We start from the raw sequence: 22916 nt of genomic DNA, 5'->3' as shown, positions 1-22916 counted from the left end.
GGTGAAGAGAATGTGAGATCATTACTGTGGCAACAATTTTAGGGGGGGCCTAATTCTGCAAACTCAATGAAGAGCGTATTGATGTTAGGGGGAGCCTAACTAGCTCATTAGTAATTCAGTTATGTGTAAGCCTCACTAGTAATTCAGTTATGTGTAAGCTAACTTTATGTAATTTTAGTTTATGTGCGTGTTCTAGAACTAAATTACATACTAGTGAATTTCTTTTCACTCAGGCACAGATCCTCCCAAAGGAAGGTGTGATTACACTAAACTGGGTAACAAATTTATGTGTTTTCTATCTTTCTCTTTTCTCGCACAATTGTTGTTATTTTGTTTGTGATATCTTTCCTAGCTTTTGATATCATTGTAATTCATCCTTCTTTAATTCAATTGGTATCAGAGCGGGTTGATTGCTGTTATTGAGTTCTTAATGGAGTCAATCAAAGAAGGTGGATCTACATCTCAGCTGCCAGTCCTTGATGGGACAAAATACTCCTATTGGAAGGCTCGTATGATTGCTTTTCTTAAATCCATAAACAACAAATCATATAAGGTGGTTCTCAATGGGTGGATACACCCAAATGTGATAGACAAATATGGTGTGGTTACTCTAAAACCTGAGAAGGACAGGGCTGAAGAAGAAGATCTAGCCTCTCTAGGAAACTCATAAGCACCGAATGATATTTTCAATGGTGTCGATCAAAATATTTTCAGGCTAATCAACACATTTTTTACTGCTAAAGAATTATGGAAGATTCTTACTGTGGCTCACGAGCGAACGTCGAAAGTAAAGACGTCAAGGTTACAACTTTTGACAACGAAATTTGAATCTCTAAAAATGTGTGTTGATGAGAGTATGTCTGAGTTTAATATTCGTCTTCTTGACATTATTAATGAATCCTTTTCTCTTGGTGAAAAAATATTTGAAGAGAAACTGGTTTGTAAAGTTCTTCGCTCTCCCCAAAAGATTTGATATGAATGTTACTGCTATCGAAGAAGTGTAAGATATCAGTACAATGAAAATTGATGAGTTGTTCAAGTCTCTACGAACATTTGAAATGACCTTAGGTGACAAAATAGAAAATAAGGTCAAGGGAATTGCACTCAAATCCTCTACAGATGATGGAAGCATGTAACCCAAAGATTCTGATGAGAATCTTACGGAATCCATATCTCTTCTGGCAAAGCAGTTTGATAAGGCTCTTAGACGTTGGGACAAGCATACCTCCTCTCGAGGCCCTCATGCTCCCCTTGAAGGAAATCAAATTCCTGCAGAAGCGTAAGATCGCTTTGTATTTTGATTTTCAGTTTTTAAAGAAAAAAACAACAAAGAAAATAGAAATAATAATAGATAAACTTTATAAGAAGCATGCAAGAAACAAAAGGATAAAGCAACAAACCTTTGTCGAATCCCGAACTCTTCACATTTACCTCTCTGTCTTCTCACAAACATTTCTTAAACGAACAAGGGACACCACTGGAAGTGCAATCTTGTTATTCCCTAGGAATCCAATGGTAGAAGAGTGGTCTTCATCACCTTGGAGGAAGAAGAATAATAGAGAATGGTTGTGAGGAAAAAAATTAAGAGGAAATCTAGATTTGAGACTAGGGTTTTTCACAATGAAATTACATCCCCTAAATTGGCTATAAAGGGATATTTATATAGAGAAGGGTTTACCCTTTCTCCAAATCTTTTCCAATTTACCCTTAAACCCATTTAATTAAATAGCATTTATTCAACTAATTAACATACCTATTAAATAACCATACATATTAAATCTAATTTAATATATAGTTAATTAACTAATAAATAAACATCACAAGTTTATTTGCCTACACCTTTCAAAATTAATTAATTAATTCTTCATGAATCTAATTCATAAGAATTTAATATTTGAATTTTATTCAAATATTTCTCTCTTAATTATATATCACATCTATAATTAATCATATCATGTTAATCTCATTAATATGTTATCCCATCAATTGACTTGAACAATTCAAATCATTCATCTTATCTATCATTTAGTGAACTAACAAGGGGACCTTATGGATCTATAGATAAACTATTTAATTAAATTAATCAATCTTCATTAACTACCGGTCACTCCACTAAAGACCGATAGCTACACTTTTCGCATTGTAGATATATTTCTATGTCCATGGATATAACTAATCAATAGCTAGTCAACACTTCACAAGTCGCTCATAACTACCGCTGGGTCAAATTACCATTTTACCCCTATAGTTATCTCTAGCTTCTTAACTACCACTGATTCCTTTAATGAACAAACAATTTATAGTCCAACTATAAACTAATATCTCTTGAGCTAGTGAGAGGTTGAGACCTCAATGTTCAACATCCGGAATTAGCTATCAAGGAAGCAATTTATCTACTTTCCCTAAAGACGAGAAGGAGTGAATTCCATCTTGTGTAGTTGTGTTCCAAACTCCATACTCAGATAAATCCCCAAAATGGTAGGCTTGTTGAGTCAGCTAATGATAACTTGTAGAAATACAAGTTATTTATGTTGTCTTATTCAGATATTGCGGCCAAAAAAGAGAAAATATGCGTCGATTGTATAAAAATTAGCCAAGAAATACAATAATTATGATTTATCGCAAATACCCCCACTAAGACCGTTAAGATGGTAGAAAAGGATATTTCAAGTCTGTTTTGCAGAAAACCAAGTCACCACTTGCAATCAAGGCTCAGAGAGAAACTGAACAATGCATCTCCGTCGCATTTCGCCCGTCATATCAATACTGAAGAGATGAACAACGCAATGCGACAATCGATCCAGAGCTGAACTTCAACTACATGCAGTAACAAAAACAACATCGCATGCGAGTACATGATCGAAGATGCAAATGAGCAGCGCAAACGCGGAGGATTATGACACGTGTACAACTAACCGTTGTGCATATTCGACGGACTGATTGCATAATAGAAGGAATATTTATTCCACCATTTTCGGACTTTCCATAACAATAAAGTGGGGACCACAAGTCAGAGAGCCTATAAATACCTTCAAAGAATTCACTGAAAAGATATACTTGATACGGGGGATAATTGATACAAGGCTAGAGAGAAAGAGAGCTAATTTGAGTGCTGATCGGAGGAAATCCGAGAAAAGAAGAGATGAGGCTGAGAGGTGAGTCTTAGTGCAATTCTACCAAATCCCCGTCGAGAAGCTCTATACTTAGATCACTTCTACTGGTTGAACAAGCTTGAGAGGGAAGCTCATCCTTCCATTCACTCCATTCCAGATCTGTGCCAAGACGTTGGTGCTTATTTGTATTTGTTTCTAAATCTCATTCATCAATTGTATTTCATCTTCTTAATCTCTTCATTCACAACCATGAATCAGACGTTAAATAGTATTATTGAATGTCTTGATCATTTCCATTCCACTTCTCTGTCTATTTTCATTCCTCATAAATCATTTTCTCCATGATGTTTTCTTAATTCCTTGGTGATTAATATGAATTAAACAAGTAACTTAATCTGTGCTAAAGAAATAAAGATGTTTAGTTAAAGCATGCTAGACGACATCTTCACCTGTGAGAGTAGAAGTGAAGATGCCATTCTGATCTATCGAGAGAAGGTTAGAAGAATGCATTAACTAAAGCAAGAAGTACTTCCAGAGATGGAAGCAACCTTGCGTTCATTATGTTTGTCCCTATTTCACCGCAGAGATGTGGGAACGCGGCCTATCACTAAGAGATGTACGCTAAGAGAAAAGCGGAACCGCACTTATGCTTTTAACGCAATTAAGGAACTTGCGTTATTTGTTCTAATTACCTTTTCTCTTTCTGCTTCTACATAAGACTTGCCACCGCATAACATGATCTTCGTATAATCCTCACCGTCAGTCTCACCCTCAGTATCTTGTATCATGAAACCTGTATCTTGTATCATCATAGCTTAGGTTTATTTTATCGCACTTAACTTTTACCGCAATTTACTTTATTATCGCATTTTTATCGTTTACCTTTACTTTATCGCATTTTTAAATACCTGTACACACAACCTTTTTATAAATTGAAAAACCCCTGGTCGCATATATCACAAATATAACGTAATAACCTCAAACAGTCCCTGTGTTCGACCTCGGATCACACCGAGAAATTTGCGGTGGAATTATACTTGGTTCTAACGCAAGGAAACTTGTGACAACACGTAGTATACTACAAGATTCTCATCTATAATGCATATCTAGAAGTAGTATCGCATAAAGGAAATAAATTCATCATTCATCCATGCGTTGTATGGCATAAGATTAGAATACATTGTATGTCATCAAGTTTAGGCTTGCATCATTGTATAGTTTATGTCCCATCAAGTTTATGGCGCCGTTGCTGGGGAACTGGTAATGGGAACATGGACTTGTAGCTTAGATTAATCTTATGTCATAACAAGCTTATGGACTACCGCAAAGGTCTTACAGTGTGGCTATTTCTGGCCAACACTGTTTAAGGATGCCCATGCCCATGCCCACGTTGTGCAACGCGACAGATGCCAGAGAATGGGGAATATGTCTAAAAGGAATAAAATGTCGTTGACATCAATCTTAGAGGTTGAATTATTTGATGTTTGGGGAATTGACTTCATGGGCCCATTTCTACCATTAGAAGGTCATCATTATATACTGGTAGCGGTTGATTATGTATCAAAATAGGTTGAGGCCATCGCATGTGCCAAGAATGATGCAGCCACAGTGGCGAAGTTTCTGAAGAAGAATATTTTTGCTTGATATGGGACGCCACAGGCCTTAATCAACGATGAGGGTTCTCACTTTATCAACCGCATAATCACCAACATGTTGACTAAATTTAACGTCAGCCATAGAGTTGCAACTGCTTATCACCCACAGACTAATGGGCAGGCAGAGATTTCTAACCGAGAGATCCAAACTATCTTGGAGAAGGTAGTCGATACTTCTAGGAAAGATTGGTCACCCAAGCTTAATGAAGCACCGTGGGCATACAGGATTGCCTATAAAACACCAATTGGCATGTCCCCGTACACCCTGGTCTTTGGAAAAGCTTGTCATCTGCCGCTCGAGTTGGAACATAAGGCGATGTGGGCATACAAAAAGCTGAAGTTTGATTTAGCAAGTGCGGGGAAAGTCTGGAAGCTGCAACTGAATCAGCTGGTTGAATGGCGAAAGGACGCCTATGAAAATGCTAAGATCTATAAGGAGAAAACCAAGAAGTGGCATGACGACCACATAAACGACCGGACATTCGCCGAAGGTCAACAGGTATTATTATTTAATGCGCGTTTGCGATTGTTCCCAGGAAAGTTGAAGTCTCGCTGGTCTGGGCCATTCCGAATCCAGACTATCTTTCCTCACGGCGTAGTGGAACTAACAACTTTAGATGGGAACAACGCATTTAAAGTCTATGGTCAACGGATTAAGCCTTACTACGGAGGCAACTTCAAGCGATGCATGGATACCACTGACTTGGGCAAGCAGGATTAAACCGCTTGCGGGGGAAGTGATTGCGATAATTCTGAGAACTTCTTTCAATAAGCATCCCTATCTATGTTTACTTGCTTTCTTTACATTTTTTCTTTTATTGCTTTCTAAATTATGTATTTACTGCTTTTTAGAGTTAGCCTTTAATGCTTTCTATAATTCTCTTCAATTTAATTTTTCATGTCATGTTTAATTCCTTTAATTTGTATGCATTAGTAGTGCTGTTCTTTAATTTTTATGAATGATTGGATGAAACATTAAACTGTGTTATATCAATTGGTATCAGAGCATGATTTAAGCACTCAATTAACTTTAATTTGAGTTTGGTGGGTGAATTTCTATTGATGCATGTTTGGTTGACTGATGTGGTTAAAATTCAACTTTGGCATTAGACTTCTCTTTAATTATGTTGTTAAATTTGTAATTGGCTCTTATTTGATGAACTTATATGTGTGTTCTAGAGTCTGTAATTTTATTGGAGTCAATAGAGTTAGGTTGTAATCGAAGATTGAAGCAAGCAAGGTTAGCTGCAGAAACTGGATCTGAGCTACTGCCCTCGCAACATCTCGACGCTGTTCATCTGGAGCCCGAGGTGTTGCAACGTTGGGATGAAGCGTCGTGACGCTGTTCATCCCATCCTAGAAAGGCGCGCGTTCTAGAGCCAGTTCGCAGGAGCTAACCAGTTTGACCGGTTCAGTTGCCTCTAAGTCTGATTCAGCCCAATTTGGTCCGGTTCAGCCTCATTTGGAGTCTTGAAGAGCTGGTTTGGGTCCGGTTGAGCAGTCCAACTTCAAATCAGAGCTGTTTTTAATTATTATTTGTAATAATTATTTAAACTTTCTTGCTTAGGATGCCAAAGTTGAACCATATCAATATTGTTTAAATATTTTATGTATGTGATGTATGTTATATTTAAATTAAACATATATGTTCATAATGTATGCCATGTAGATTTTAAATCCCATCATAGGAAGCATGTTACATGCATTAAAAATATATAATAAAGAGTTATAATATATAGTATGCATGTTAAGGTTTCTAAAGTTTAATATAAGTGTTATATTAAAGTTTAAATACGTTTGATGAATGTTATGGATGGAAAGCATGTCTATTGTTTTATAAGTTGTTATAAAATTGGACTAGACATTAAAATCCAGAACAAAGATAAGCTACATGGTCATTTAGGTTAACAACTTGTTTAATAATTAAAATAGGTCGTTATCTTATAACATATGGTAACAAACTCAACCGGTATATAATCTTGTCTAAGGTTGAAGGTATTTAAGTTGACGGTCTACGAAACACCTCCTACCTGGGGATTATGGTCGAATAATTGAGCTTTGTTAACCGGTTTTATGAGCTTGCATGAGCGGTGTGAGGTAATAAAATGGTTTTATCACCTAGACATCGTAGGTTAAATCCAAATATAAACGTTATATTTGGATAAATAACATAGACTTAAGGTTTTTATTAGCCGAAATATACCTAAGTAAACATATACCCAATATGTTAGAACACTTAAGTGGGAGACTAACAATATATATGATATATCGTTTTTAGCTCTCACGTCCATAATGAAGGAATCTCAACATGAGGAGATCCTTGAGCGGAAGCGGATCGTCCAAATTCCATTAATTATCGAATATAAAATTTATAGTAAACATACAAAAGATATATGCATTTAACGTTAAATTACAACATGCTTTTAAACAAGAAACAAGTTCAAGAGATATCACCTTTGAAGAACCTTTCTTCACGAATCCCTTGAATAATCACGAACGGAATTCCTTCCTCGCGGATCTTCTTCTTCTTGCACGAACACTACCAATGGAGAATCCTTTATATTCTCTTTTGGGATTAAAGGATTCAAGCAGGAGTTGTGGGCTTTTCTTGAATCCTTGGTAGAGAGAAGGAGAATGAGAGGATTAGAGGGAAGTTTTCTCAGAGAACTTTTCTCTGTGTTGTGAATCATTGGATGAAGATGATTCTCTCCAACCCACTTTTATCACTTGTTAGTTTTCTTTGAGAAAATATGGGGAGGGAGTTATAATTCTTTCCCTTTTATTAATTTCAAACAAATTAATAAAATAGAATATATAATAACTACTTTATTATTATATATACTATATGTTAAATCTATAACATATAGCCTATAGTTGTATATTGCATCAAATACAACATAAACTATAGTTTTTATTCTCTCTCAACTATACATGGCATTTAATATAAATCGCATTTATATTAAATCCATTTATATGAATCTCATCCATATAAATGATATTTGGATCATATCCAAATTTATTTCTCTCAGTATAAATCATATTTATATTTAATTACACGAATCTCATTCATATAATTGGTATTTGAATCATATTCAAATTCTTCTCATAATGTATCAAATACATTATAATTAATTATATCATATATAATTAATTCCCTCAACTAATATGAACACTTCAAATTAATCCAAAGATTAAATCTTTGTTGAGCTACAGTGGGGATCTTATGGACCTATAGATTGAAGCTCTAATGGTACTTGGATAAATAATTAAACTCTTTAATTAATTACACAACATCCGTTAACTACCGATGTAACACCCTGCACATTGTTTTTAGTAATAATGTAATTTCAGTAACTTTATTATTTGGAATTTCAGTAATTGTTATTAGTTGGAGGGCATTTTTTGGAATTCAAGTGTAAGTATGGGAATTTAATTGTTAGCGTGAAATTATTCAATTTGAAATTCAAATTAGAAATTAATGGCATGAATTAATTTTCTTTTGAAAGGGAAAGGAATTTAATAGTATAAAATGAAAATGAATTAAATGTAATTATATTTATTTCCTTTTTTGTTTTTTATTATTATTATTGTTGTTGTTTTTTTTTTATAAAAAGTCAAACCCCACCCATTTTTTCTTCCTCACGTTCGTGAGCCCGTCCGACGTCACGTAAAGCTGATACGTCAGTTTCTTCTTCATGACCTCTGTCCACCACTGCTCAAGCATCGTTCGCTTTTTTCGTCACTTGATCTATCAATTTGAGTAAGATTTCTGCCATTTGGGTTTGTTTCGGTTGATTCTTGATTACTTATTTACTTTTGGCATCAATTGGTTGATACCCATTATGTTTCAACTTTGGATTCAAGTTTGTGAAGGTATTGAGGTGTTGTTCAGTGAAGTTGGAGTTTGTTTTAGCGAGTTTTGGTAAGTTTTATGCTTTGATTACCATCTTGTGGATTAATTTTGGTTGTTGAGAAATTTTGGTAAAGTCATTTGGAAATGATTTTTTGACGAAGCTACATATGGATAATTTATTTGAGACATTGGTAGTGAAGTATGTATTTGATTCAAGCTTTAATCATGTAAGCCTAATTTCAAATTATGATTAGGGGGTTGATTCAAGAATTTCATTCAAGATGAAGAATAGTTTGGCTTGCTAATTATTTGGGCTTAAAATTGGAGGTTTGGAAGGTGAATTCGAATTGGACCACACCTTAGGTAAGTTTATCTGGAAATATTTTGTAATATTTGGGTGTTTGGATTTTGGCCTTAACTATTAATTTTAAAGCTTGGTTTATGTTTAGGCTTGATTAAGGATTCAAGAATTTCACAAAGATTGAATTGCTTTTTGGTTCGACCTAATATCAAGGTAAGTAATCTTACTACTGGAACTGCCCACGGGCCTGGCATTAGATATATGCTAGCATGTTAAATGAAGGTTATGGCAGAATGACAACATGAAAGGTATATAGTATAACATGATTAAAATATGTTCTGTTACGAGATCCAAATTATTTATTTATGCACATAGACACTTGAATGCTAGTATGAGATGGTATGTGCTTCCATGGTTGTATTTGATCTGATGATGTTGAAGTATACACGTACGTTGTAGAATCATGATGTTGAGGTATATGTGTATGTTGTAGAGCCATGATGTTGAGATTATATGTATGTCATAGATTCGTACAGTGATAATTATGATGTTGAGACTGCGCAAATGTCCTTACTAATTAGTTAGATGCCCATGATTTTGTGTTTCCTTCGGGATTCACCAGTTTGTGTTTCCTTCAAGATTCACCAGTTTATGTTTCCTTTGGGATTCACCAGTTTGTGTCTCCTTCGAGATTCACTAGTTTGTGTCTTCTTCAAGATTCATCAGTTTGGGTCTCCTTCGGGATTCATCAGAGGTAGTAGGCATACTTAACTACAGCAGGATAAGACTCAGTCTCCTTCTTTTTTCATGTGTATATATGTCCCATGAAGACTAGAGCAGTTTATATGTTTCACCAGAGGTGGGTATCTAGAGGACATAGATGCCCAGCCTGACCCTAGTAGCGGGGTTACTTACTGAGTGTTTTATACTCATTCTTTCTCATGTTGTTGTTTTAGGTAAGAGTAGAGATGCAATGGCGATGAACATGCGGAATTCGTGATCGAGCCATTGGGACTAGTTTTTACGCTTTCGCATCATGAAATTTAGAGTTCTTTTCATGTTTCTCTTAACTTTTAGTTTTGATGTTTAAAACTTACTTTTAAGAATCGTTTTTCAGACCTATTTACTATCCTTTATCATTTCTGGGTACCCTACTATTGTTCTAATATTTGAATTTAATGAAAGTCTTTTGAATTTACCTTATTTAATTAGCATTTATTTCAACATAACCGAGTGTCGTTTTGAGTTCCATGCATGCATGTATTTAGTAACGACCTAACTTAAGTCCTAGGGGGTTGGGTCGTTACAGCCGGTCACTCCACTAAAGACTGAAAGTTACACTCTTCGTGCTACAAATAAATTTATGTGTCCATTGGATATAACCAATCAATAGTGCGATGACCCTTCACAAATTGCTCGTAAGTACAACTGGGCCAAGAAACCGTTTTGCCCCTATAGTTATATCTAACTTCTTAAGTACCATTGATTCCTGTAATGAACAATAAGTCACAGTCCCCGTATGACTAAGTCCTCTCGGGCCAGGAGAGGGTGTGGGGAGCAATTTATCTACTTGCCCCTACATTGGAGAAGGAGTGAATTTCGTCTTGTGTAGCTGAGTTCCTAGCTCCCCAATCAGATGAATCCCCAAAATGGTAAGCTTGTTGAGTTGGCAATCTGGCCACTCTCACCCATACAAATCAAAGGACGACTTTCATGAGCAGGAGTTTATAACTCACTCAGGATTCAGGTCATGTTACCTATGGTCATCCTAGTGAAATGTAAGTTTCTATTATTAACGGTGTTATTTAAAGGGACTAATCATTTTGTGGTTCGGTCTTTACAAACTCTTTGTATAGGATACCCCCGCTCGCATGTCTCCATATGAATGATCTGAAGGAAATCAGAAGCGAGATTTCCATGAGCAGTGGAACAAGATTATTCCAAATCACAATCATGAATGAACATAACATTTACAGTCGACTTCAAACAAGCGGTTATACAATTCAAATGCAGAAATTACAGCATGAGCAATACAAATGCATAAAGGGAAAACTGAAGAACAATCGATGAAGCGTCTCCACGCTCCGTTGCGCGACCGCTCGAACAACAGTGATCACGAATGCTCGATCTACACGACCGCAACATAGCAACAAACACAACACGAACACTTTGCTCTTATCCTCAATGGTGGCCTCGGTCACGAACTCCTCAGAACTACAACAACCTCCACAACACTATGAACGGCGTCCAGAAAACCTCGATGGTGTCGAGTTGAGTCTGACACCACCAACAAGGCTACCTTGGTATTTTCGGTGTGAGAATCCAGAAGGTGGGCTCTGTTCGGACTTCGTATGAGGCAGACGGATGAGGAAACACAGATCGTATACATGACTGGGCAAGTGAGAGATGTCGGAGACCTATCGTATAGGTCAATGCCCAATCGTTTAGATAAAGTTATGCAATCGTTTAGCTCATCGTTTAGCTCGGTCTGTCACCTACAGACTCTACACAATCGTTTACCTTGGGCCAGCGATCGTCTAGCAAAACTATGTGATCATTTAGTAAATACTGCACGATCGTTTAGTTCGCCACTGCACGATCATTTAGCTCACCTAGCCATCATTTAGTAATTTCGAATTTACTTGATGACTTCGTGAGTTTATTTTGCGTAAGAGAGAAAACTCAAAGAAAGCTTTTTAGCGTTTTTTAAAACTCCTTATCAAAATAGGAAAACCATTTTCCTTTTAAACTCACGGTTACCATGATTCAATAACCACCCACTACTTTGGTTATTTAAAAGAAAAAGAAATAATTATCCAATAGTTAATATTATTATAAACATAAATGATAACCGACTTATCATACTGTATTTATAACCTATAGTTTTAATATTTCATCTCATGAAACATATAAACTATAGTTCTTTTTCTATTCCATGATACTTAATGTAAATCTCATTTACATTAATCCTTCACTAGATGTATCTCATACATCAAACCGATTATATCATATATAATCAAAATACCTTTTGTCAATTTGAACATTTAAAATCAACACCAAGAACTGATCCTCAACTGAATCCATTGAGCTACCAAGGGGACCTTATGAACTTGTAGCTCGAAGCTCCAACGACACGTGAATAACTGACTAAACTCTTTAGTCATGGGATTCACCATCCGTTAACTGCAAGGCACTCCACTAAAGACCGATAGCTAAACTCTCCTTACTACAAATATATTATGAGTCCATCGTAACCAATAATTAGTGCGACAATCCTTCACAGATCGCTCATAAGTACAACTGGGCAATTAACTGTTATGCCCCTGTAGTTACATCTGTCTCCTTATGTACCACTGATCCCTCTAATGAACATAAGTCATAGTTCCACTATGATTGAGTCTTCTCTTCCAAAGAGAAGCTGTGGCCACTATGTTCAAGCCCCGGAATCAGCCCTTAAGAGAGCAATCTCTCTACTTATCCTCGCTTTGAGAAAGAAGTGAATTCCATCTTGTGGATTGAGTTCCCAGCTCCCAGATCAGACAAGTCCCCAAAAAGTTAGGCATGTTGAGTTGGCAATCTGGCCACTCTCACCCATACTAATCAAAAGACCACCCTCAAAGGCAGGAGTTCCCAAAACACTCAGGATTAAAGTCGTGTCACCTATGGTCGTTTAAGTGAGATGCAAGTCTTTATTATCAATGGCGTTATATATAGAGTCTAGTCATCTCGTGGTCCAGGTCTTATACAAACTCTTTGTATAGGACACCCTCGTTCCACGACTCCACATGAATGGTCAGGATCTACCATTTGTAATAGTTTACAATACTTGCAAACTTCTACAAAGCGAGCCGTATTCGTAGTGTCACCAGGATCAGGTATCCCAGCTTAATCCTTATACTACAGACCTATTTAGGTAATCACTTAAGACATGATCCACTTGTATATCACATATACATGCTTAAGTTCACATAAGATAACCAAGGAGCTTTGTTTATTGGATATGAGTAAACGCCAGAATTAAATAACACTTATTTTATTCATTAAACAATGTGTATCTTTACAAAACAACGAGACTCCAGAAGAATAGGACACCAATCCCAACAATCTCCCACTTGTCCTAATGACTCGGGAGACTAATGTATAATACAATATATAAATGTACAATATACAATAAATTAGGGCATACCCTAGTATCATCTCCCACTTGCCCTAGATAAGATGCCGCATACCCCACAAACCCAGACTTTTCAGGTGACCCTCGAACATTTTAGCCGTGAGGGATTTTGTAAAAGGATCAGCAACGTTGTATCCTGTAAGGATCATGTCTTTATCTCCATATACAAGCATGTAGTCCCTCGTTCTCTAAAGATACTTGAGGATCATCTTGACCGTCGTTCAGTGATCAAATCCTGGATTGGACTGATACTGATTGACAATCCTTACTGCATAACAAATGTCGGGTCTAGTACATAACATTGCATACATCAAGCTTCCTACAGCAGAAGCATAGGGAGTCCGTTTCATCTCCTCAACTTCTTGAGGTGTCTTAGGACATTGATCCTTAGGCAAAACAATTCCATGTCGAAAGGGTAACAAACCCCTCTTAGAATCCTGCATCCTGTACCTGATCAACATTTGATCAATGTACCATGCCTGAGACAGGGCTAACCATTTGTTCTTACGATCTCAAATAATCTGGATCCCGAGAACATACTGTGCCTCACCCAAATCTTTCATTTGAAATTGGGCAACTAGCCACTCCTTAATGTCAATCAGATACCCTACATCATTCCCAATGAGTAGGATATCATCTACATATAGTACCAGAAAAGCTACTGAGCTGTTGATGATCTTCTTGTAAACACAAAGCTCATCAACATTCTGGTCAAAACCAAACGATTTGACAGTAGTGTCAAATCTGATGTTCCATGATCTAGATGCTTGTTTTAGCCCATAAATGAACCTATTAAGTTTGCAAACTCTTTGCTCTTGATCTGGAACTATGAACCCTTCTGGTTGAGTCATATAGATGGTCTTCTAAAGATTACCATTAAGAAAGGCAGTCTTAATGTCCATTTGCCATATTTCATAATCATAAAATGTGGCTATGGACAGAAGAATCTAGATAGACTTCAGCATGACAACAAGTGAGAAAGTTTCCTCATAATCAACTCCCTCAACCTAGGTATAACCCTTTTCCACGAGTCTAGCCTTAAAGGTTTGCATCTTTCCATCTACACTTCTCTTTCGCTTATAGATCCATTTACACCCAATAGGTCTTACCCCATCAGGTGGATCAACAAGCTCCCAGATGTTATTAAAGTATATAGACTCCATTTCCTGGTTCATGGCCTTAACCCATTCATCTTTGTCAACATCCACCATTGCTTTCTTAAAAGACAACGGATCCTCGACCCCATCATTCGTGATAACGTTTTGGGCTTCAGTCAAATCCATGTAGCGATCTAGTGGGTTAATTAACTTACTTAACAATCCCACGTAAGTATGACCCACCATTTTAAGCCCTAGAGGTCTGTCCCAAAAGGCCAATCTGAAGGGAAACAATCTGATTAGGGCAAAACCTAAAGCAACCTTATCCATTTCTGGAGTTCACCTTGATATTAACCAACTGCACAAAACCCATCCGAAGGAGGACACTCTGAAGGTGACACGAGGGCGTACAAAATGATCTCACGATGTGAACCAATGACAGAGACCATAGGACATGTTGACACAAACCTTTCACCCACTTACTATAAACACTCTCTTCGTCCACCTTGATATTGACTCATGTAAACACCATTTGAAAGGGGATGCATCCTGGGCATCTTGAGGCCAAGCATGAATCTCATGGTGTGAACATACAGGGAGAAACGTGAGTGGAATCATAGACATATCTGATACGCCTCCTCCTCCCACTGAGTATTTTATGACCTAGGGTTTAACTTACTTAGAAAAAACATGGCTAAGGATTTTAACTAAGTGACTTTTAGGTTTTCCCAAGAGTAACATTTACCTTAGATAGTTGAAACAACTTTTGATCATCATCCATTAAACTCTTTAACGGATCTTTGACTAAAACATCGCATGCTTGATGAAAATCTATCTAATTCACCTTTCCAGGTAGGGGTGTTACGTTTCTGTCAACTTAAGAACTTCAGCCTAGCCATAACCTGCCTTAGATAAAAGGTCCCTTATAGATAGGTTTACAACAAATTTAATATTTTATTCAACCAATTTAATCCTATTAAACCGATTTTAAAAGATTAATCTAGGTTACTAAACTCTTTAGAACCACTTGAACTTAGGTCTACCTCAATCCAATTTCAAAACCCTTTTAAAAAAATGAGTTCACCCTAAGTCCGCATGTAACTCTGAATTATCGATTTTAGGTCTAATTTCTTTTATAACACTTATAAACAGAAACAACCACAATGCTAAGCTAATATATGCAAGACATTCATAACGCTTATAAACAGCCTAAGTGTCATGCTCAATGCATTATCCATTCATTGCTACTTCTTTTATATAACACTTATATAAAATCGCAATGAAACAAGCAAAAACATGCTTCCATTCACCCTTAGACTATAACACTTATAATAAAAGGATGATGCATGATAATGCTCACTGCATGCAAAATATAACTCTTATATTTCATGATGCATGCGCATGCTTTCAAGTAATTTCTTCATGCAATATTATAACATTTATAATACATGATGCATGAATAATTGCACAACCTAAGGTGGGTTTTTAACTATATGACAAAAACTTTGGCATATAAGCACCATACATCACATGCATAAGCAATAAAAGTTGATGAACCGGGTAAAATTACCTTAAAATCACAAAAAGGAAAGCTAAGCGACTAAGCCTGATTGTATAGAAAAATTCAAATGATCGTTCAGCTGTAACTACATGATCGTGTACCTTTACTTAGCGATGAAGCCTGAAGTACACGATTGCTTAGCGTGCTCCTCACAGCACCTGCCTTCCACGATCGTCTAAGCGACTACGATGGCACAAAGCACCATCGCTTAGCTAGCGTCTCCGTATCACATACGCGCGATCGCATAGGTAGTAACTAAGAGATGACGCTTGCTAACTATACGATCGTCTAGCGTGATTCTTCTACTAAACGACGAGCATCGCATGCTCCAACTACGATCGCCTACCTCCAGCACCTACGCGATTGTGCAACCAACGCCACGCAATATGGTAAACGATTTACCTCATCGCTTAGCTTTAGCTAAACGATCGATTAAAAAATACTACACGATTGTCTAAAAAAAATCTAAACAATCGCTTAGTTAAATCCCAACGATTGTTTACCTATGGCTACACGATCCAACCAACGCTTGGTCTTCTTCTTCATTGAGAATTGCATCACCATGCGCCGAACCTTCATCATGAACGACTCAACGAACTCAAACATTTTGAATTATAGACTCCATTGCGATGTTAATTTCGCTAAAAAACATAGGGGCCCTTACAATTAAAACTTTTTAATAACTAAAGCTTTAACAAAAAGGCAATTTAAACCAGAAACGTTCATCAATTCATCCACAAATGCAGAAAACGGTTAACCATAAATGCAGAAACCCACCATGACTGAAAAATGCGTTCAATTCAGATCTGTAATTTGGAATATCAGAGAACTTTGCTCTTATACCGATTGAAGGAAATCGGAAGTGAGATTTCCATGAGCAGCGAAATAAGATTATTCCAAATCACAATCATGAATGAACATAACATTTACAGTCGACGTCAAATAAGTGATTATACAATTCAAATGCAGAAATTACAGCATGAACAATACAAATGCATAAAGGGCAAACTATACGAACAATCGAAGAAGCATCTCCACGTTCTATTGCGCGACCGCTCGAACAACAGGGACCACGAACGCTCTATCTACACGACCACAACACAACAACAAACACAGCATGAACAATTCGCGCTTGTCCTCGATGGTGGCCTCGGTGAAAAACTCCTCAGCAACACAAATGGCCTCCAGAGCACCATGAACGGCCTCCATAAAACCTCGACGGTGTCGAGTTGAATCTGACACCACCAACAAGGCTACCTTGGTATTCTCGGTGTGAGAATTCAGAGGGTGGGCTCTGTTCGGACTTGGTATGAGGCAGACAGAGGAGGTAACACAGATTGTGTACACGACTGGGCAAGTGGGAGATGGCGGAGACCTATCATATAGGTCGATGCCCAATCGTTTAGATAAATCTATGTGATGGTTTAGATCATCGTTTAGCTCATCTGTCGTCTACAGACTCTACATGATCGTTTACCTTGGGCCAGCGATTGTCTAGGAAAACTATGCGATCGTTTAGTAAATACTGCACGATCGTTTAGCTCACCACTGCACGATCATTCAACTGAGCTCCCTCTCAATGCTGGGGGCAACGGGAAGGAACAATACTTAGTAGTCTCCTTGCTAAATGATGACATGATTACGGAAGTAGGGGAGAAGCGCATTGCGACCAACTTGAATATGGTGATAACTGAAGACCTGCTGACCTATAGTTTGGAGAAGCCCGAGAAAATAGACCCTAAAGTTGCGTCCACCCTTAAGCCTCTGGATCTTGAGATAGAAGAAGTCCAATCACCAGTAACTCCGCAAAGATTGAAAGAGGAACAAATTGAGGAAGAAAACATCGCAATAGTGGCTGCAGCGCAAAATGCTATGATCCCACCTAAAATGGGTGACCCAGGAATCTTCACGATCTCATGCTCTATCAGAGGGACCTTCAATGGCCAGGCACTATGCGACCTTAGGGCAAGTATAAACATAATGCCATTGTCAATCTACAAACAATTGAATGCCGACACACTTATGCCCACAAAGGAAACTCTCCTGCTTGCAAACAGATCTTGAATACATCTTGAAGGAGAGTTGAAAAATGCCGCAATCTCAATTGATAAATTCATCCTGCCGGCAGACTTCCTCATTTTAGATTATGAAGCGGACGAAGATGTGCCCATCATATTGGGACGACCATTCCTTTCAATCGGTCGCGCTCAAATTGATGTGCACAAGGGGGAAATTGTGATGAGTATTCATGGGGAAAAGCTCCGGATTAAGGCAATAAAGACCCTAGAAGACAAAGAAAAGAGAGAAAAGCCACCATGGACATGAGTAAACCAGCCGAAAATAAGTGGTCCCTACGTTATCAAATGACCGCAACTTATCAGGGACGCAAGTTTTGAGAAACCTCAATTCTTCAACTCTTTTCTCCACTACTCAGAATGTTTACTATCTTTTCAAATCCTGATCTATCCTTATTTTACTGTCACTATTTTTCTCTAAAAAAAAAAAAGAAAAAAAAGAAAAATTGCGATAACAAGTTTTATTTTGTTTAAAATAATTTGACCATTTCTTTGTTTTTCTTGTAACGATCGAGGCGCTGGATTGCGGAGATGTTTCGCGAAAAAGTATTTATCTTACTCCATCACTGCAATCCACAGAAGCAAAGATCGCCACAAGGATGGATGCATCAATACACAATGTGGGCGACAACGCAAAATTTGGGGTGTACTCTTCCTTATCATTATTTCAAATTTTGTGCTATCACATCGCATTTTACTTCTCAAAGTTTTATCACCGCATCTCCCTTGATTACCACAATCATTTAACAAGTAGATAAATTTAGTGAGTTACCGCAGTTTGTTTCTTTGCCAAGTATGATTTCGATGATGAAAAATATGCTTCTATCTCTTCCGTATATATTAGAGTCAACTTAATCTTAAGATAGTCACCTCATGAAATATTTCTAGAAGTTAGGGGGTTGTTAGCTTTCTTTCAAACTCACTTTACAACACATTCTTTGACCGTCGCATGACTTATTTTAATTTCTTTTGGCAATGAGGACATTACTGCATTTTAAATTTGGGGGTGAGGTATTTATTTTTGACCTTGCTATAAAAAAAAAAAGAATTTTTGAGAATAACAACTCCACTGTCAACGCAATGGGAAACCTATATTGATAAGAGTTAAGTTGTGAAAGACACTTACCCGTAGTTGGATGTCCACATGACACATGTGGGGGCAAGCCAAAACGAAAGTAAGTCACTAGGATCAATGCATAAATCAATGACCGCAACTCCACTGCCAAATCGGTATGAGTTTAGTCTGAGCAAGAGTGCATAGTAGTTGGATGTTCGCATGCCACACGTGGGGGAAGCCAAAATGAAGGCAAGGCACTCAGATCAGCGCAAGGTTAGAAAAAAAATAGCAATGAAGAAATTTTTTGTGCAAGGATAAATCATTTGACACCCCGGTGGAAAATTTTCTTTTTGAAATAAATCATGCGATGTTCCAGAATTTAGTAAAGTCCTTTTGAAAGTTAAGCTTGCAATCCCTAAGTCTTAGAAATATTTTAGGAAGAGACTTGAATAGGACTTAAGGAAATTCTGGCATATAGGATTTGAATGAAGTATTCTTGAGAAATCTAGGAAAAGAATTTTGCGGTTGACTTGCTAAAGGAATCTTTAGCTTATGCTTGAGGACAAGCATTGTTTAAATTTTGGGGTGTGATAACGGGCAGAAATGCACGTTATCATCATGCTAAGTTCTTAAACAATGAGGGATTGCATTGATGAAATATGTTAAATTGCGTCCATTAAGTATAAATTCTATAATATTGCGGTCGATGGCGTCCAATGCATTAGAGCAGTTGATCTTTATATTTTTGTGCAGAATATGCGTTAACGCAATGGAAAGATTGCGATCATAGGAATTCATTGGTCGAGCGCAGCTTCATCGCAAGGCTTTGCGTTGATCGTGCTCGCACACATTCGCCCGAAAAGGATCACCACAACTTGGTCAGCACAACATGGTGGACGCATCCGAGTGAAAGGATAATTAAGAGCGATGGGAAAGAAAGTTGATGACAGTCGAATCCAAATTAAGTTAACAGCTGATAACGGTCACAAAGTACATTCAGCTTTATCGGTGACAATTATCCGACGCATCAGTCAAGAATTAAAGCTGTCCCATCTGTACAACCAGGAGAGAGAAGCCGCCTTTCACCAGGGAAGCTCTATAAATACTAAGTGCATCCTTCAGAGAAAGGGTTAATCGGTTCACCATGTTCACCACTTTTACAATCTCTTGTCTCAGTTCGCACGTCTTCATTTTTAGTTCTCTTTCATCTTAAGGAAGACGAGAGGGAGAAAGTTGTGCTGGTAGATCGTTCCGGTAAGCTTGGGAGAGCATCGGAAGCTCCAAAAACAGAGAGAGGGCCGACGCCTGCGGAAGCGGGAATATCTTTAGATCCAAATAGAGATTCCAGTGTAAAAAGCCTCGGTCAGCAAGGAATTGCTATCAGGCTCTCTACCTTAAACTTCCATTGGCATTTTTTACTCAACTCATTGATAAGAATGAAATTTCTTTCTCTATATCTGTTCACTCTTTGTGATTCACGCATGAGTAGCTAAATCAGTTGAATGGGCTGAAAAGCATTTAGCTAGCACAACTAGGGAATCTTCATTCTTTACGATTATCTTGTTTATGTAAGCTTCATTTGTCCATTAGAGATACTCGGGAGGGTAGTCTAAGGAAAGGATCTAGACTTGGGAAGGTCAGGTTAGAATTTAGGTTTGGAAGAACCAGATTAGAACGCATAAACAAGAGATAGACGCTTAGGAATGAGCACTATTTGTTATTAACACATCGCATGCATCTTAGTGATAAGATATGATTGTATGCGGTCACCTTGCTTTCATGCATTTGCATTAACGCATAGGACAAGAGTAGAGACTTAAGGACAAGCTCTATGGACACTTTGCATTCAAACATGCGTCCTAGACTTAGGAGCCTTGCATTTACATTGGGAAATGATTTACTGTGCATGGTTGTAACATGATCGCATAGTCTGACGAATTCCCGAGTAACGCTAGCTGAAGATCTTCTCAACCCGTTCATCGCATACTCATTGCATCTATCAATGCAACTGTCTTTCTCAAAATCCGCCGCATTTATTTATTTCTTTTTTTATCAACGCAAACAACAAACCAAATACTTCATTTATTTACCTGGTTACCGCAAGGTTTTCATCAAAATTACCAACACATTCTATATTCACAAGTCCCTGTGTTCGACCCTGGACTTACCAAGAAACTCAGGGGAATTTACACTTGAATTCTGCTGGGGAACTTGAGTGCACAACGAAATGCATCAATGCATATCATCTGTATTTCCATTCAATAAAATAACGTATCAAGTATATGCTTATAAAATAAAATTTATTTTATTAACAACATTATGTTTATACAGAGTTTATAAACTACGAGATTACAAGGAGATTTAGGACACCATTCCTAACATCTAAGAGTTCACACTGTGAGATCCATGTTCGGCTTCGTGTTGATTTTATCTTGATTGCTCCATTCAGAAAGTGTTTGCATGGGTCAATAACAAGGTGAATAGGGGAAGTGCTTCATAGTAAGTAGGTGAAGGAAATGTGTCAACATATCCTATGGTCTCTTCCATTAGTTTGAACCATGAGATTCCTTTGTTGCGCCTGCTTTCGTGTTTAGGCAGAACTAGCTAGTTGTTAACCATAGTGATCCCCTCGGAGGGTTGTAACATAGGGTTCGAAAAAACCCAAGCTTCAGAAATGAATAGGGTTTCATAGTTCCGTCTTGAACATTGTCTTCCAATTCGGGGGCATATTCATACCGTTCTATGAAATCTTAAAATGGAGGGTCACACTTACAAAAGTTATTAAGTGTTAGTAAGTTCTTGACCGAAAATGGTAACTAAATGACTATAGGAATAAGAGTTATTTTGGAGATAGTATTTGGTCAAGATTGTCTTGCTTAGTGAAGGAATATTTGACTGCCCCTCGGTAGCATCTATTCTGACTCACTAATGTATGGTTGCAAATAAATAAAGAAATATGGGTAACTCTTTGCTAAAATTGGATTTAGATGCATAAGTCTAATAAAATATTATTTATTTTTCAGTAATGTCGTATTCGATTATACAACTATTAGCTTTCGATAAATTCAACGATGAAGGGGTTTCAAACTGTAAATCAAACATAAATACAATACTAATGGTTGACGATTTGAGGTTTATTTTAATAGAGGAATGTCCTCGTCTCCCCAGTTCAAACGCTAACCAAAATGCTTGGAAAGCCTATGACAGATGGGTTTGGGCTAATGATAAAGCCAGAGCCTATATCTTAGCAAGCATATCTTATGTGCTTACTAAGAAGCATGAAACCATGGTCACTACACGTGAGATCATGGCGCCGTTGCAAGAGATGTTTGGCCAACCGTCTTCTTTGGTATGACATGATGCTATTAAGTATGTCTATAACTCCTACATGAAAGAGGGGACCTCAGTTAGAGAAAATGTCATGGACATGATGGTCTATTTCAACATTGCAGAAGCTTATGGCACTGTCATAGATGAAAGGAGTCAAGTTAGTATGATAATGGAATCTCTTCCGAAGAGCTTTCTAACATTTCGTACTAATTTTGTAATGAACAAGATTGATTACAATTTGACCACTCTTCTGAATGAACTACAGACTTATTAATCCTTGATGAAAAACAAGGAAAGTGAAGCAAATGTTGTTTTACAGAAGAAATCTCTTAAGGGATCTTCGTCTGGAACGAAACCTTCCGAGAAAAAGAAGTCTGCTTCTTTTGATGATAAGAGTATCTAAATGAAGAAGAAAGGAAAAGGGAAGAAGAAAGCCCCTGCAAAGAAAAGCAAGAATAAAGCACCAAAGGAAAATGTTTCCATTGCAATGAAGACGGGCATTGAATACGCAATTACCCGCAGTATTTTACTGAAAAGGAAAACCAAGGTAAATCTGATTTATTATGGTAGAAACATGTTTAGTGGAAAGTTCTCACTCAACTTGGATACTAGATTTAGACGTTGATAACCATATTTTCACTTTTCTTCAAGAAATTAGTTCTTGGACACAGCTATCAGAAAATGAAATGACTTTCAAGGT

The 22916-nt window shown here is 37.3% G+C and overlaps 1 protein-coding gene across 1 annotated transcript; it reads left to right on the top strand.

Annotated features, from left to right (window-relative positions):
* Positions 1-21911: 21911 nt before the first annotated feature.
* LOC150032312 (uncharacterized) lies at positions 21912-22619 on the top strand. Its single transcript, XM_090306675.1, has 2 exons — positions 21912-22235; positions 22509-22619. Exons 1-2 carry the CDS (start codon positions 21912-21914, stop codon positions 22617-22619), a joined length of 435 nt encoding a protein of 144 aa, XP_090162801.1.
* Positions 22620-22916: the final 297 nt, after the last annotated feature.

The sequence above is a fragment of the Benincasa hispida genome, chromosome 11 (assembly GCF_027475165.1).
Source record: "Benincasa hispida cultivar pf3 chromosome 11, pf3_genome.v1.1, whole genome shotgun sequence".
Lineage (NCBI taxonomy): Eukaryota > Viridiplantae > Streptophyta > Magnoliopsida > Cucurbitales > Cucurbitaceae > Benincasa > Benincasa hispida.
The sequence above is the reverse complement of the archived record's forward strand: the minus strand, read 5'-3'. Positions and strand labels throughout refer to the sequence as shown.

Excerpts from the sequence above, each read along its gene's own strand:
- LOC150032312 (XM_090306675.1), top strand. The coding sequence starts at position 21,912 with ATGTCGTATTCGATTATACAACTATTAGCTTTCGATAAATTCAACGAT. Across the intron at positions 22,236-22,508 it reads TTGGCCAACCGTCTTCTTTG|GAAAGTGAAGCAAATGTTGT; the intron begins GTATGACATGAT and ends ATGAAAAACAAG.